The 13,401-nt window shown below is 39.8% G+C and overlaps 1 protein-coding gene across 2 annotated transcripts in view; it reads left to right on the forward strand.

Moving 5' to 3' along the window:
- The window catches only part of COL7A1 (collagen type VII alpha 1 chain), a 151,663-nt gene that overhangs the window by 60,603 nt on the left and 77,659 nt on the right, over positions 1-13,401 (forward strand). For both annotated transcript variants that reach the window (XM_075183607.1, XM_075183606.1), the window contains exons 25-31: positions 2,548-2,676; positions 3,601-3,747; positions 4,613-4,749; positions 8,262-8,388; positions 9,902-10,045; positions 10,373-10,539; positions 12,034-12,060. In XM_075183607.1, coding sequence (XP_075039708.1) covers positions 2,548-2,676; positions 3,601-3,747; positions 4,613-4,749; positions 8,262-8,388; positions 9,902-10,045; positions 10,373-10,539; positions 12,034-12,060 — 878 coding nt within the window. The remainder of the gene's footprint in view (positions 1-2,547; positions 2,677-3,600; positions 3,748-4,612; positions 4,750-8,261; positions 8,389-9,901; positions 10,046-10,372; positions 10,540-12,033; positions 12,061-13,401) is intronic.

Raw genomic sequence — 13,401 nt, forward strand, 5'->3', positions numbered from 1 at the left:
CACCCCCACCTGACTCCCTCCGGGCACTGCCAGCTACAGTCCCGTCCCTCTAGGTCCTATTATCTCAGCATTACCCTCTTCTTCTAGATTGTAAGCTCTCATGAACAGGACTCTTTATACCTTCATATGTCCTTGTTGTGCTTCTATGTATGAGTTGTTTATTGTATGATTTGTTGTTCTGACTGTACGGCACCGCAAAGTTTTGTGGTACCTTATAAATAAATGATGATTATGACGACGATGATAGAGCTACTTATTTAGTTTTATATTTATATCTGTCTTCTCTATCCTGTCCTTTGCTGTTTGTTCACATCCTGGCCCTTTGTGTTGGTGAAAATAATTTAGAGGAAACAGATTCAGTAGCCATTCCTGTGGATCAAAAAATATATACTCCTGACACAGTGGCTATGGGAGAAGCTTACAGCGATCACTACCTGGTATAGAGAATGCACATCCCCTAATGAATTATATCTGTTAATCCATTTTGAGACTTATCAGTCCCTTTATGGAGGTAATTTGACCAAGCAGCGATGAAGGAACAGACAATCCCCAAAACCTTGAGACAAGTTATATCATATTACGAAGTGTTGCTATACTGGGTTGTTCCACAGGAAGCTAATGTGTTCTAGATTCTATATAGTATTTAGCAAGCACGTGATTATTACTTCTTGGGTCGGTGAGCTTGTATTATTACAATATTAAGCCCACTTTCCCTCCTCCCTGTGCATCAATTCACTGTCCACGGCAACTCTATTGTTGCCTTGTGTTCTTGTCAAGATCCTCTGTCTTTTTTATATGTAATGTTGATTATTGTTCCCCTTCTCCAAGATTCTCCCAATTATTTCCCAAACCGTCTCCCTTGAGCTGTCTCTCATCTCTGTTCTCTAATCCAGCAATGTTTCTGTCTTTGAATGAACCAATGTCTGCACCATCCAACCTCGTTCTATAGCATTTCCGTATGTATGGGTGCTGCTGTCTCTTCAGAAGTCCTGTGTCAGGGGAAGTCGTTTTGTGATTGACAGATGTTTCAGTGCTTTGATTCACGATTCTTCGTTTATACATATATTTTTCTATTTACTTATTATTCAATCACGACAAACAGGGGTGGAACTCAATCGATTTATCTGTTCCCTATTGGATAGCCAATATGTCTGTCATTGTCACCTACAGCGTAATATGGTTAGATTCATCATATCATTGCATGAGCCGAACGGACTGATTATTTAGAACTTATATGAAAGAGGCTCTGATTTACTTGTTAAACGTTCTATATCTCTCTGATTAGAGAAATTTTCTTTTTCTCTATCTGCATTTTTAAATCTACGATCTCAGCTGTGATCATTTATTTTTCTGCTTTTTATTTATTATCCAATCATGATAAGTCAGGGGCGAAATTCAATTGTTCCACTCGTTCCCTAATGGATAGTAGACATGCTCATCACTGTCATTCACATTGTGGTGTGATTGGATTTTACTACGTCATCATAGGGGTTGACCTGATTGACTATTTAAGGCTCATAAGAACGAGGCTCTGGTTTGCCTTGATAAAGCTGACAGAGCGAAACGCGCGTTGGCATTTTTTTTAGCTCTGTGTGTCAAAATCTAAACTATGTAGGAAACGCTCTGGTTACTGTCCCTACCTTTAGATAATTAGAATACTACCTACGCTATATAGTGCACTTGGGGAGAACTATATTGAGTAACTTAGCGTCTGAATCTCAGAGTTTTCATATGTTTTCAACTCAGATTGGCTTCCTTGTTATTGCTGAGTGATTAGACCTATTTGCAGATCTACTTTATATACCTAACATCAGATTCGATTTATCTATTATAGGTAGTTACTTTCATTCAATCATTATCAGTATTATAATAGCTAATTTAGATCTTTTCAAATAGATGCAGCTATTTCCTAATTATTTATAATAGATAATAATTAACACAAGAACCATTACAAGGGGAAATTAATAGGATAATAAATTATTCTATGATTGATGGGTATAATAGGTCATTCCCTGTGATTAAGGAGATATATATTGCAATTTCGTAATTCTATGGAAATATATATCCTTTAGTCATTGTATTCTGAAACATAATTGCAAGTAACTTAATCCTACAGTGTTATACACAATTTTGAGTTTATTGTTTAATAATTGACCACTGAGCTAAATTGCAGTTGATCTGCAATTTTATATATTTTTGGATATTTTTTTCTTCATCGATGTTTCAGTGCTTGTGAGATAGATAGGAGCTCTTCAAAGTGAACTTGTCATCAGTGGAGACAGCCCTAAAATACAGCCCATCAAATCACTAGGAACTAGTGACAACACAGAGCGACAAGACTTCAGTGATATCACTAGTTCCTAGTGATTTGGTAGGTAGAATATTGCTTTTGACCACAAATTGACCACTTCCATTGGGTGTAAGTCACAGTCCACTTTACTATAAGTGACAATAAAATGTCTTGTTCAGGATAATTTTCATGTAATAGTGCAATCATAATTCTGATATATGTAAAAATATGCAATTTCCATTTTTTGCCTGGTCCAGCGGACATCTCCGTGGTAGATCCAGTGACAAATCTCCGTGTGACGGACATAACACGACAGCGGGTGAGATTAACCTGGACGGTAGTTTCCGGAACCACCGGATATCGGGTCTACTGGAGACGGGTGGATGGTAAGTTCATGGTATTGTGTTTGTGTTTTCGTCAGGTTGTGGGACATGAAAAGTTGCAGAAGTCAGATATTCTACAGCACCTACTATCCACTGAGGTCTTGTATGTAATAGATATCGCTCTACACCCCTCTTATTGCACTCCTACAAGAATGGACTTGAAATCACCAAAATATATATTTGTTTTAATACACATTCCTCGTTTGTTAAAATAAAGTTGCATATTAATAGTCTCAGTTCCATTAAAGAAGTATGGATGGGTTATTGTACAGAGTACTATTGAATGGCAGAACATGTAGAGCCTGATTAATTAAGGATCCGTATTTTGTTTAAAATCGCTCTGCACCGGGCCAGATACTAACTATACGCCAGTGACTGCAGCAACATCTAATTAATCTTTGAGCTCAAAAGACCCTTACTACAGCCAACTATTCAATGGGCGGAACGGGTGGGGGACTGGGCATATGCCCGTAGTCATGCGCATGCAGCAGCATCCAATTCAAGCTGTGGCCAAAGGTACATATTTTTCTGCCGTATCACTTGCACCAGCTACAGCTTTGGGTAAGTGCTGATTACTAGTGATGACGGCTTTGTATGCAGCTAGGACATGTGTTTGCAATCTGGAGCAACTGTAATAATGCATTTTATATACAGTAAACGCTAATAAAAAAAAATTATTTTATTGTAAAAATTTGACACAAAAACAATACAGACGTGCCTGTGCCCGATTTACGTGCATTCTTAAAAGCGCACAATACGTTCATTTTGCGTGTCTTAATGAATGAGCCCAGTAATGTTTAATTAAGCAACTGCTGCAGCCCATTGATGTCACTGTCTCAGTCATAGTCCATTATAGTCTCTGCAAGTTCACATTATTATATCTTTCACGTGTAAGTTCTATCATACACCTCTTTCCCCTTTTTACAGGCGGAGCAGAAACAAGCCGCCTGGTGCCTGGAGACGCAAGGTACTACGATATTGAAAACCTGCAGGCTGGCGGCCGGTATCAGTTCCGCGTGGCCTCTCTGATTGGAAACCGGGAAAGCGAAGCTGTGACCATATTGGCTAACACCGGTAAGTCTGTTTTACCATCTGATTATTTCAAAGGTATCGTGCACCCAACACCTACACACCGCGGAGGCAGCCATTTTGCCGACTGAACCAATATTCATGAGAAGACTGCCTAGCAATTCAGTAGGGGCTAGTTACATGACCGAGACATGAGGCACTCCTTCCTCTGTGCCTCTGCGGTGTCAACAGTTCCTAGTGAATTGATAAGATGAACACAATGTGGCTACCGCCACTGCGTATAAGTGATGGGTGTGCTTTAAACGTCATTAAGATATGATATAACAATGATTTATGTACATTCTAGGTATAATCTGCTACATTTCAGGCTAAGATTAATACTTGTCAGTATACCCCATTTCATCCCGAATGTGTTCTACTCCTGCACTTCATGAAACAGAACATATTAAAAACAAAACAGGCCCCCTTGCCTTCCACACTAGGCTACTACGTGGTAGGTAAAAATGAACTCTTCCTTAATTTAAAATCCAACCTCCTTCAGATTACAACAATTGGAAAATATGAGGGAAATAAGGGAGTGGAATTATGTGTGTCAGATGACAAAGGTCAGAAGGTCATTGCGGTAACTTCAGAAAGAAAGTTTGCGCTGAGTCTGAAGGTCTCCCCTGTACTATACTAAGATCTGTGAAAATTACAAATCCACCGTGGTTGCAATACTGAAGTGCAGTTTTCTACAAAAAAAAAAAGTTATTTACTTTTTAAAGGAAAAAAAATCTATTCATAAATTGTTTCAAAACTGACAGTTGTCCCCAAAAAGACTGACAAGGATGCTTATGAGGAAATTGTGTCCACTGTAATCTCTGATGCTGCCTCCAGAACATATCTAATTTATGACCCGTTTATTCCGCAGCCTGTGGGACCGGCAGGACTGATATCGTGTTCCTGGTGCACACCTCACAGGACAACAAGTTTAATGAAGAGGACCTGAAAAGATTCCTGTCAAAGGCGGTCTCCTCAGTGGGACAGCTCGGATCAGATGCCACTCAGGTACTACATAATATAATTAAAAATACAGTCTCATAATCATTGACTGTACACTCATGTAAAATACTTTCTCCATTAACTTTAGAGCCTTCTATAATAAAACTCTAAACTGTAGGTAGATGTATGTATATGTATATATATATATATATATATATATATATATATATATATATATATACTCGTGTATAAGCCGACTTTTTCAGCACATTTTTTATCCTGAAAAAGTCCCCCCTCGGCTTACACACGAGTGAACTTACCTGGTCTCCGGTCCCTCAGCTCTTTACTTCCAAGCAAGTTTGCGTTCCAAATGCCGAACTTCCTGTCATTGGAACGCACATGCGTTCCACTGCGGAAGTAAAGAGCTGAGGGACCGGAGACCAGGTAAGTAAGTAAAAGGCTGAACATTCCTAATATATTGTACTGAAGATTAATAACTGTTATGGATTTGTCAGACTAGACTGAGTGAGCACTATAGGGTGACATTCATGACCCAGTACGATTAGTAGACGCGTGTTCCAGCCATGTACACATCAAGGAGGGATTTTCATTGGCATGTTTCTGGCAGATATGACACAAGTAACAATGTTCTCCAACATCCATTTAGTCTGCCATGATAGGTAGTGCTCGGCAAACGCACACAAGTATCTGGTAAATCTATTCTTGCCCGTTGAAAATCTCTTGTCTGGCTTTCAAACAGGACACTTAAATAAATGAATCATGTCTGCTGAACACTTCATCATATCCACATAGGTTTCAACCACAGAAGTCCATTTATATTTAAATATGGACATTTTCATTGTCACTGCTATTCCTTCTGATGTGTGGGCTCTATTGATTGCTGAATGTTTTCATTTCTTGAAACATTTTTTTTTTTTTTGCAACAATCTTTGCGCTTGCAGTGGCTGTAGGGAGGCTGGAATGTGCAAAATGTATAATATTACTTTATATAAAGTGCAAAACTAAATCTTAAACAGTTATAGCTTTCTAATCTTTCCTTTGCTCTGTACACACCAGAATAGTCTTCAGTCCAAAAGAGAAAATGTAATGTAGCTGCAGGTCAGGGAGATGTACAGTGGTTTGTAGTAACACTGACGTGCTAGAACTTACTGACTGGTTAGCCAGTGCTGTAAAGGAATAATTATTTTTTTCTCTTCCCTGTGGCAACATACTAGTAGGTTAATCAATCTCTCTCTCTCTCTCTCTCTCTCTCTCTCTCTCTCTCTCTCTCTCTCTCTCTCTCTCTCTCTCTCTCTGTCTCCCCTCATTAGGTAATAATAGCTGTATATGTATTTATCTAATGCATAGAAGCCCCCCCCCAATATTTTTATTTTTGAAATTTACCAGTAGCTGCTGCATTTCCCACCCTAGGCGTATACTCGAGTCAATAAGTTTTTCCACTTTTTTGTGGTAAAATTAGGTGCCTCGGCTTATATTCGGGTCGACTTATACTCGAGTATATATATATACAGGGTCAAACGCAGGATTTGTAAGGGGTTTCCACGCCACGCAGCCAGTGGGCGTGACTATCATGCATGGGGGTGTGGCTATAATATTAGACAGTGCTTGGCTGCTCTCCAACTCTTCCTATCCACATTATATATACACAGACAATTTCTATACCCATCATATACATGGGGCAAGCCACCTCAAGCATACAGTGCCCCATGCTGGGAGGGGGTTTCCAGACACTAGAAAACCCCCCCTCGGTTTGCCCATGATAGATATATATATATATATAGACAGTGTTCTCTCTATTACCACAAGGAGCCTCATTAACCAGTTATTCCCCAGTGGGGTACTTACTGCTGAGGACAGTGTCACACTGAGCACACACAGCCCCCCGGTCTCTTTACCCCACAGATAATCTGACAGATCATTGTGAACAAGTATAAAACTCTGCACAAGAATTCGTATCAGACATTATATTTCTTTTTTTTAAAGAAACACAGATTAGGCGACTTTCACAGAGAAAAAAAATACAGTAAAATAATGACTAGTTCTGACTCTGGCAAATAGCCTCAAAACAGTCATATAAATATCTGTGGTAATAATCATGTAAAAGTGGAAGATATTGTATAAAATCACCTAAGTGGAGATAGAGTCTAGTTATAACCCTATATGCCCTATGTAATCACATATATATACATAAACATACACATATATATATATATATATATATAAACTCTGCTGACTTACATCATAAACAACTTCCCCCACTGGGTACTAAGCTGTCGTTGTTTCTTCAGTGAAGTGAAGCAGCAGCAGCAGATTCTCCATTATGTCAGTCAGGATCCTCTGAGGTAACTGTAGCTGAATTTTACCTCCTTTGGAGCGTACCAATCAGCAGGGGGGGGGGTCTCCTTTACAATCCCAGCACTGGTGGTTTTATTTTAATTTTTAATATATTTCCCCTATGGGGTACTGAGCAGACACAATTATGAGGAGAAGCCGGCAGCAGTAGAACTCTCTGAGGTGCCTCTGAAGTCCAAATATCCCCCGCTCCGGAGCGTACCAATGACAGCCGGGGAATCTCTCACTCACTCCCCGCTGTCTGATGGTTCAAACGCCCAGAGGAAGCCTCCATCAGCCCAGGCTGCCGCACTGCGTTGTGCTCCTGTATCAATGCCCCCTCAGAATCCTTCCTAGGGCTCTATGAGATCCAAGTCCCCCCCTCCACCTCAGCGGGGGACTTGGTATCTCCCAACATGGCTGATCCTCAACCGAGTGCAGTGCTCTGTGCGCGTGGCAGCGCCGGACCCATTGGGACGGTGCAGTGACAGCCACATAGCGCTGTCACTGCCCGCAGTCTATAGATTCTTCTATTGGTCTTATTTTTATTTTTATTTCTTTTTAAAACAAACGGAACATAGTTCCATTAGAAACCTAAGAGGATAAAAATGTTAATCAACACTTATCCTGACCTAACATTACTAGAATAGAACAAGAAAAATAATAAAACTTAAGCTAAACAGCAAGTACTGCAGAGCAGTACTAACCACAGCCCAACTCCTTGGGTACTTAAACAAAACTGAGGTTTGTGGGGCTGCAGAGGGTAGGAGTCAGCAGCAAACTTACTTATAAACTATTTAAGTGCCAACTTCATGCGCCCTCATACAACCCCATGGAAGCAGTGTCCCCCAGATGTAATCGGAGAAAGAGATTTAACGTAAGTACAAAAATCTTCTTTTTTTTATTTTTAATACAATTAAAAATACAGCTTCTTCCTACATGGGTTTGACATTAGCATGTGTATAATATACATATTGTAATTCTAAATATGCTACAGGGAAGACTGCATTTTTGGAAAGTGCTGACTTTCTTTACTAATTTCCATTACTCAAATTAATATGCAAACAAAAAGTTCTAAAACTATTAGAGTATAGCGAATGGCACCATCTAGAGGCTATTCCTTATTACTACAACTCTTGTTTTTCCCAATATCTTTTACTGTATATGATCAGAGTTTTTTCTTCAGCTGGGATGGTTCTCATTGTATCTGTCTGTTCTCTTACAAGGTGGCAGTGGGCTCCTACAGCTTCAGGGTACGTCCTTCAGTCCTGCTGAACCGTTCCAGCGAACTCAGATCGGTTGTGCAACAAATTGAAAACATCCCTTTTAGTGATCCAAGCGGAACTAATATTGGTAACTTGTCCTCAATATTGTGATATACTGTAAATTAGACACTAAAGTAAACTCTACTGTTTTCATTTAAGCCTCTATCAACGGGTCAGCGGTTGGTCAGTCTCTATTGTACTATGTAGTACAATTAGGCAGGAACATGGTTCATGTAAGAATTTATGTACAGGAACACCATATACACTGCAGATATTTAAGGATGTGAAATATATCCAATTTAGGGCTTGTCTCTGTGTGTTTTTATATAATACTCATCTATATAGATCTTTATTGTGGTGTAGTTAGATCAGGACAATGTTCTGTGGACTTATGTAAACTAATCTTCATATGATTATTACAATAGTAAAACAGGAACTAATAGGTTCTACATGGAAGCAGTTTATGGGCCGTGGTTCCAGTAACATCGCAATGGGGGAAGCGTGGAGAGCAACTTGACTGAGAGGGTCATGGGGGCTCAGTTGGGATCCCTATATGCATCACTTGCTCAGGGCTACTTGTTCCCTTGCCCCTCCCTACAACAGCGGATGGCCAGGCTGACCTCTTTAGCGGTTCAGGGGCAAACGCAGGATTTGTAGAGAGGGGTTTCCACACCACGCCGCCAGTGGGCGTGACCAGCATGCTTGGGGGCGTGGCTATAATATTAGACAGTGCTTGACTGCTCTCCAACTCTTCCTATCCCTATAATATATATACATGGGCAATGCTGCGTGCACTACTGTTAGGTGCACGCAGCTCTCCCTTTTCAAGCAGAGCTGTGTGAAGCGGGGGCAGGGTCCAGCCACCTCAATTATACAGTGCCCCAGGCTTGGAGGGGGGTTTCCAGGCACCAGGAAACCCCCCCCCCCATCGTGGAACGATGTACAGTGACTCAAATTCTGATCTGCAACCTCTCCTTTCTCTACTAAGCAGGCCATGCTGGTGGGTTCACAGACACAGGAGTAGGTGCAGAAAGACACTGAGCAGGGGTAAACTGCCTCTGGAGGGGGTAGGTGGGATGTGTGCGGTCTTCACTCGGTATTATCAGTAGAGGAGAGATGCCACATATTCCTCAGGGTACTTTAAATACAGCCACAATATGTTCAGATCTTTAAGAAAATAAAGGACTTCCATCCCTGATATATATACTGCATGTTCTTATTACATCATTGATCTACAAATATACATGTTTCTGTAAAACCATTATATTAAACGTATTCCTAAGCCACCCAGGATTTAACTGTGGCCAAACACTTTAAGGCACGAAATTATCAGGATTACAGTGTAAGGTATTTCTTTTACAATTGCCTTGACATAACTGCGACCCTGTGAGCACATTTTGCCTCTCCGTTACCGTTCAATACTTGATAGCAGCATCCAAACAACGCATAGACGTCTGCAATGGCGTTATCACTGCGCAGCGGTGGTGGTGGTCTAAGCGCTCGCTCTTAGTAAATGACCTGTTGGTCTTCAGCCATCTCCTTCCAGACTGTGTTGTTCTACCACAAACTATTTTCTTGGTTCTGCTGTGTTCGACTTTTAGGTGCTGCCATAGACTTTTCAAAGAACTATTTATTCTCACCGAGCTATGGGAGGAGAACGAATGTTCCCGGTTTGCTGGTTCTACTGTCCGATGGACCTTCTTCAGATGATGCTCTGCAGGCAGCTACCGCTATCAAGGCCACAGGTATATAATTCTCTATATCACATTGGTTATCGTTACTTAATCTCTTCCCCAATATGTTCTAGGACATTGTCTCTCAATATTTTATTATTATCGTATAATGCTATAGTAAACCATACGTGCATTTTGATACATCCAGAATTTGAGATTAGTACTATGAATAATAGTGTGACTCTCATAGATATCTATTGATCCTTGTCATAAGGTCCATTCATGATGCTTTTGCTGGAATTGTGGGCAACTTAACTGGCTGAGCATCATAGCAGATGTAGTTTAACAGCTGGGTTGCCTATCGGTGATTGCGTTGACAATTTCGCCCACCGGCTTCAGGTATTCGAGTTCTGGCAGTCGGGATGAACGGCGCAGACCGGGAGCAGCTTCGCAGGATCGTCTCTGGCCAGAGTCCACGGAACGTCTTCTTCACCCAGGACACTGCAGACCTCGACAGCCTGTTGGATCCTTTAACAGAGGCTATTTGCTCCGTCACCCAAGCTGAAGTAAGAACCGGGGTTCCACTTTTAATAAAGTAGAAGTAGGACTCTATAGGACTATATAACGGATAGATATTACCCCCACTGCATTTGTTTGTTAATCCTTCAGGAAATTCTCCCTGTTTTCTCAAGAGCCAAAATACTTCCAAATCTGGAAGCACTGTAGTGACCGGGGGTTTGTTACAGGGATTATAATACACTATCCCATAATTTAGTATCCTAGCAATTTAACATAAGCCTAACATAGGACATATCATAGATATCTCCAGCATTAGGTTAAGCATCGCATTATACCGCAGTCCCCATAATTATCAGACTGCAGTCAGGGCCAATTTCTCGAGCTCTGAAAAGCCTAACTTTTCGGTGCTCTACCCGGATGGCTAATGCCGTTTGAAGATGGTGTTAACCATTCAATCTTATGGGGATGGCGGATCTCTGGCAAGCTTATGCTTTCCCCTCCGTTAAATAATGAAAATGAACATTAAAGACTCTGGGTCAGATCCCAGAGTTGTTAGTAAGGTAAGTCATCATTGGGACAGCCTCTTGTCGGATACGCTGTCCTGACATGATTCCTTAATAAATGGCTGCATTATATCATCACTGATCGTTGCGATAAGGGATAACAATTAACGAGGTAGAAAGACGGCCATTAATACATAGGCCCCAAAGAGAGAGAAAGAGAGAGGAGACAGAAAGAGAAAGCGATATATAGATAAAATATTTATTATATTGGTGGCACAGTGGTTAGCACTGCTGACTCCATGCGTGCAGTTTGTGAGTGTTCATTCCTTCTACCGGTAGGTTACTGCTAGTGTGTGTGTGTGTGTGTGTGTGTGTGTGTGTGTGTGTGTGTGTGTGTGTGTGTGTGTGTGTGTGTGTGTGTGTGTGTGTAGAGAATTTAGACTGTAAGCTCCATTGAGGAAAGTATGATAAATATTTACTTGTAACAGTTTGGGATAAACTATCGCTGCTCTATTCTGAATAAATGTAAACAGTATATAAAGACTCTACATTCTTACCAGACTGAAATAACAAACATTATGAAGTGCATCTAAATATCATCATCTAAATATGATATTCCAGTAAGAGTGGAATCTATTGAATGTTCCTTATTTACACAATTTTAATCTGAATAACTAATCAGCGCATTACTTACCCAGCAACAGTTTATTGGCTACAATTCGTTTAAACGTTTATAGTAAACATTTAACATGAAAACCCCCATATGAATATCTTGCTTAGGTCACATCTAACCACAATGTATTCCATATAGTATGTATTCTTTGTGCGCCTGTAATATAAGTTTAAGGTTGTCCATTGTTCACCTCTCGCTCATATAAAGTGCGTGTAGAGTGTAGGATATGCGTCACATTGGCAGTGTATACAGAGGCCTGGTTTCCACCTCCTCCTGTTACATTATTCTATGGAACCGGCTGTAAGGTTTGAGCATGTTCTGTTCTGCAGACGTTGTATGATGTGTTCTTATTTTGTTTTGTTTAGGAGCCGTGCACAGTACAGTGCCCACAGGTGAGTTTCATTGATACTAACTGGACAACGTCCGACCTGGAAATACAGCAAAGGCATCAGATAAATATTACTGTATAACATCACATTACACTGAAGACATAAAGTGCAATGACGAGAATTACTATATACTGCAGTGTAACTAGGCTATGGGAGCGGACAGAGCAACGTTCTACTGTGTCTGTTCACCATGCATTCATTTACACACCTACCCACTAGCTGGCTCAGTCACATTCATTCATTCACTAAATCATTTACACACCTACTCACTCACTTGTTCATACACTCACTAATTAATTTACACACTCACTTGTTCATTCTTTTACACACCTACTCACTCACTTGTTCATTCATTCATTTGTTTATTCACTCACTAATTCATTTACACACCTACTCTCTCTCTTGTTCATTCATTTATTTGTTTATTCACTCACTAATTCATTTACACACCTACTCTCTCACTTGTTCATTCATTTATTTGTTTATTCACTCACTAATTCATTTACACACCTACTCTCTCACTTGTTCATTCATTTATTTGTTTATTCACTCACTAATTCATTTACACACCTACTCTCTCTCTTGTTCATTCATTTATTTGTTTATTCACTCACTAATTCATTTACACACCTACTCTCTCACTTGTTCATTCATTTATTTGTTTATTCACTCACTAATTCATTTACACACCTACTCTCTCTCTTGTTCATTCATTTATTTGTTTATTCACTCACTAATTCATTTACACACCTACTCTCTCTCTTGTTCATTCATTTATTTGTTTATTCACTCACTAATTCATTTACACACCTACTCACTCACTTGTTCATTCATTCATTTGTTTATTCACTCACTAATTCATTTACACACCTACTCTCTCACTTGTTCATTCATTTATTTGTTCATTCACTCATACTCTCACTAATTCATTTACACACTCACTCATTCATTTACACATCTGCTATCTCACTTGTTCATTCATTTATTTGTTCATTCCCTCATACACTCACTAATTCATTTACACACTCACTCATTCATTTACACACCTACTCTCTCACTTGTTCATTCATTCATTTGTTCATTCATTCATTTACACACCTACTCACTCACTTGTTTATTCAGTCGTAGACTCATTTATTTGTTTACACACCTTGTCACTTGTTAATTCATTCATTCACTCACTCACTATTGATTTACACACCTACGCACTCATTCTCTCATGTACTTATTCATGTTTCATTCTTTCATTCGTTCACTCTAGAAATTTTAAGCAAAGATAAAGGTACAATAATGTAGATTGCTACTTTTCCTCATTCATTTACTGTTCTGTATTGTGAGACAGGG

The sequence above is a fragment of the Mixophyes fleayi genome, chromosome 8, assembly GCF_038048845.1.
Source record: "Mixophyes fleayi isolate aMixFle1 chromosome 8, aMixFle1.hap1, whole genome shotgun sequence".
NCBI classification, from domain to species: domain Eukaryota; kingdom Metazoa; phylum Chordata; class Amphibia; order Anura; family Limnodynastidae; genus Mixophyes; species Mixophyes fleayi.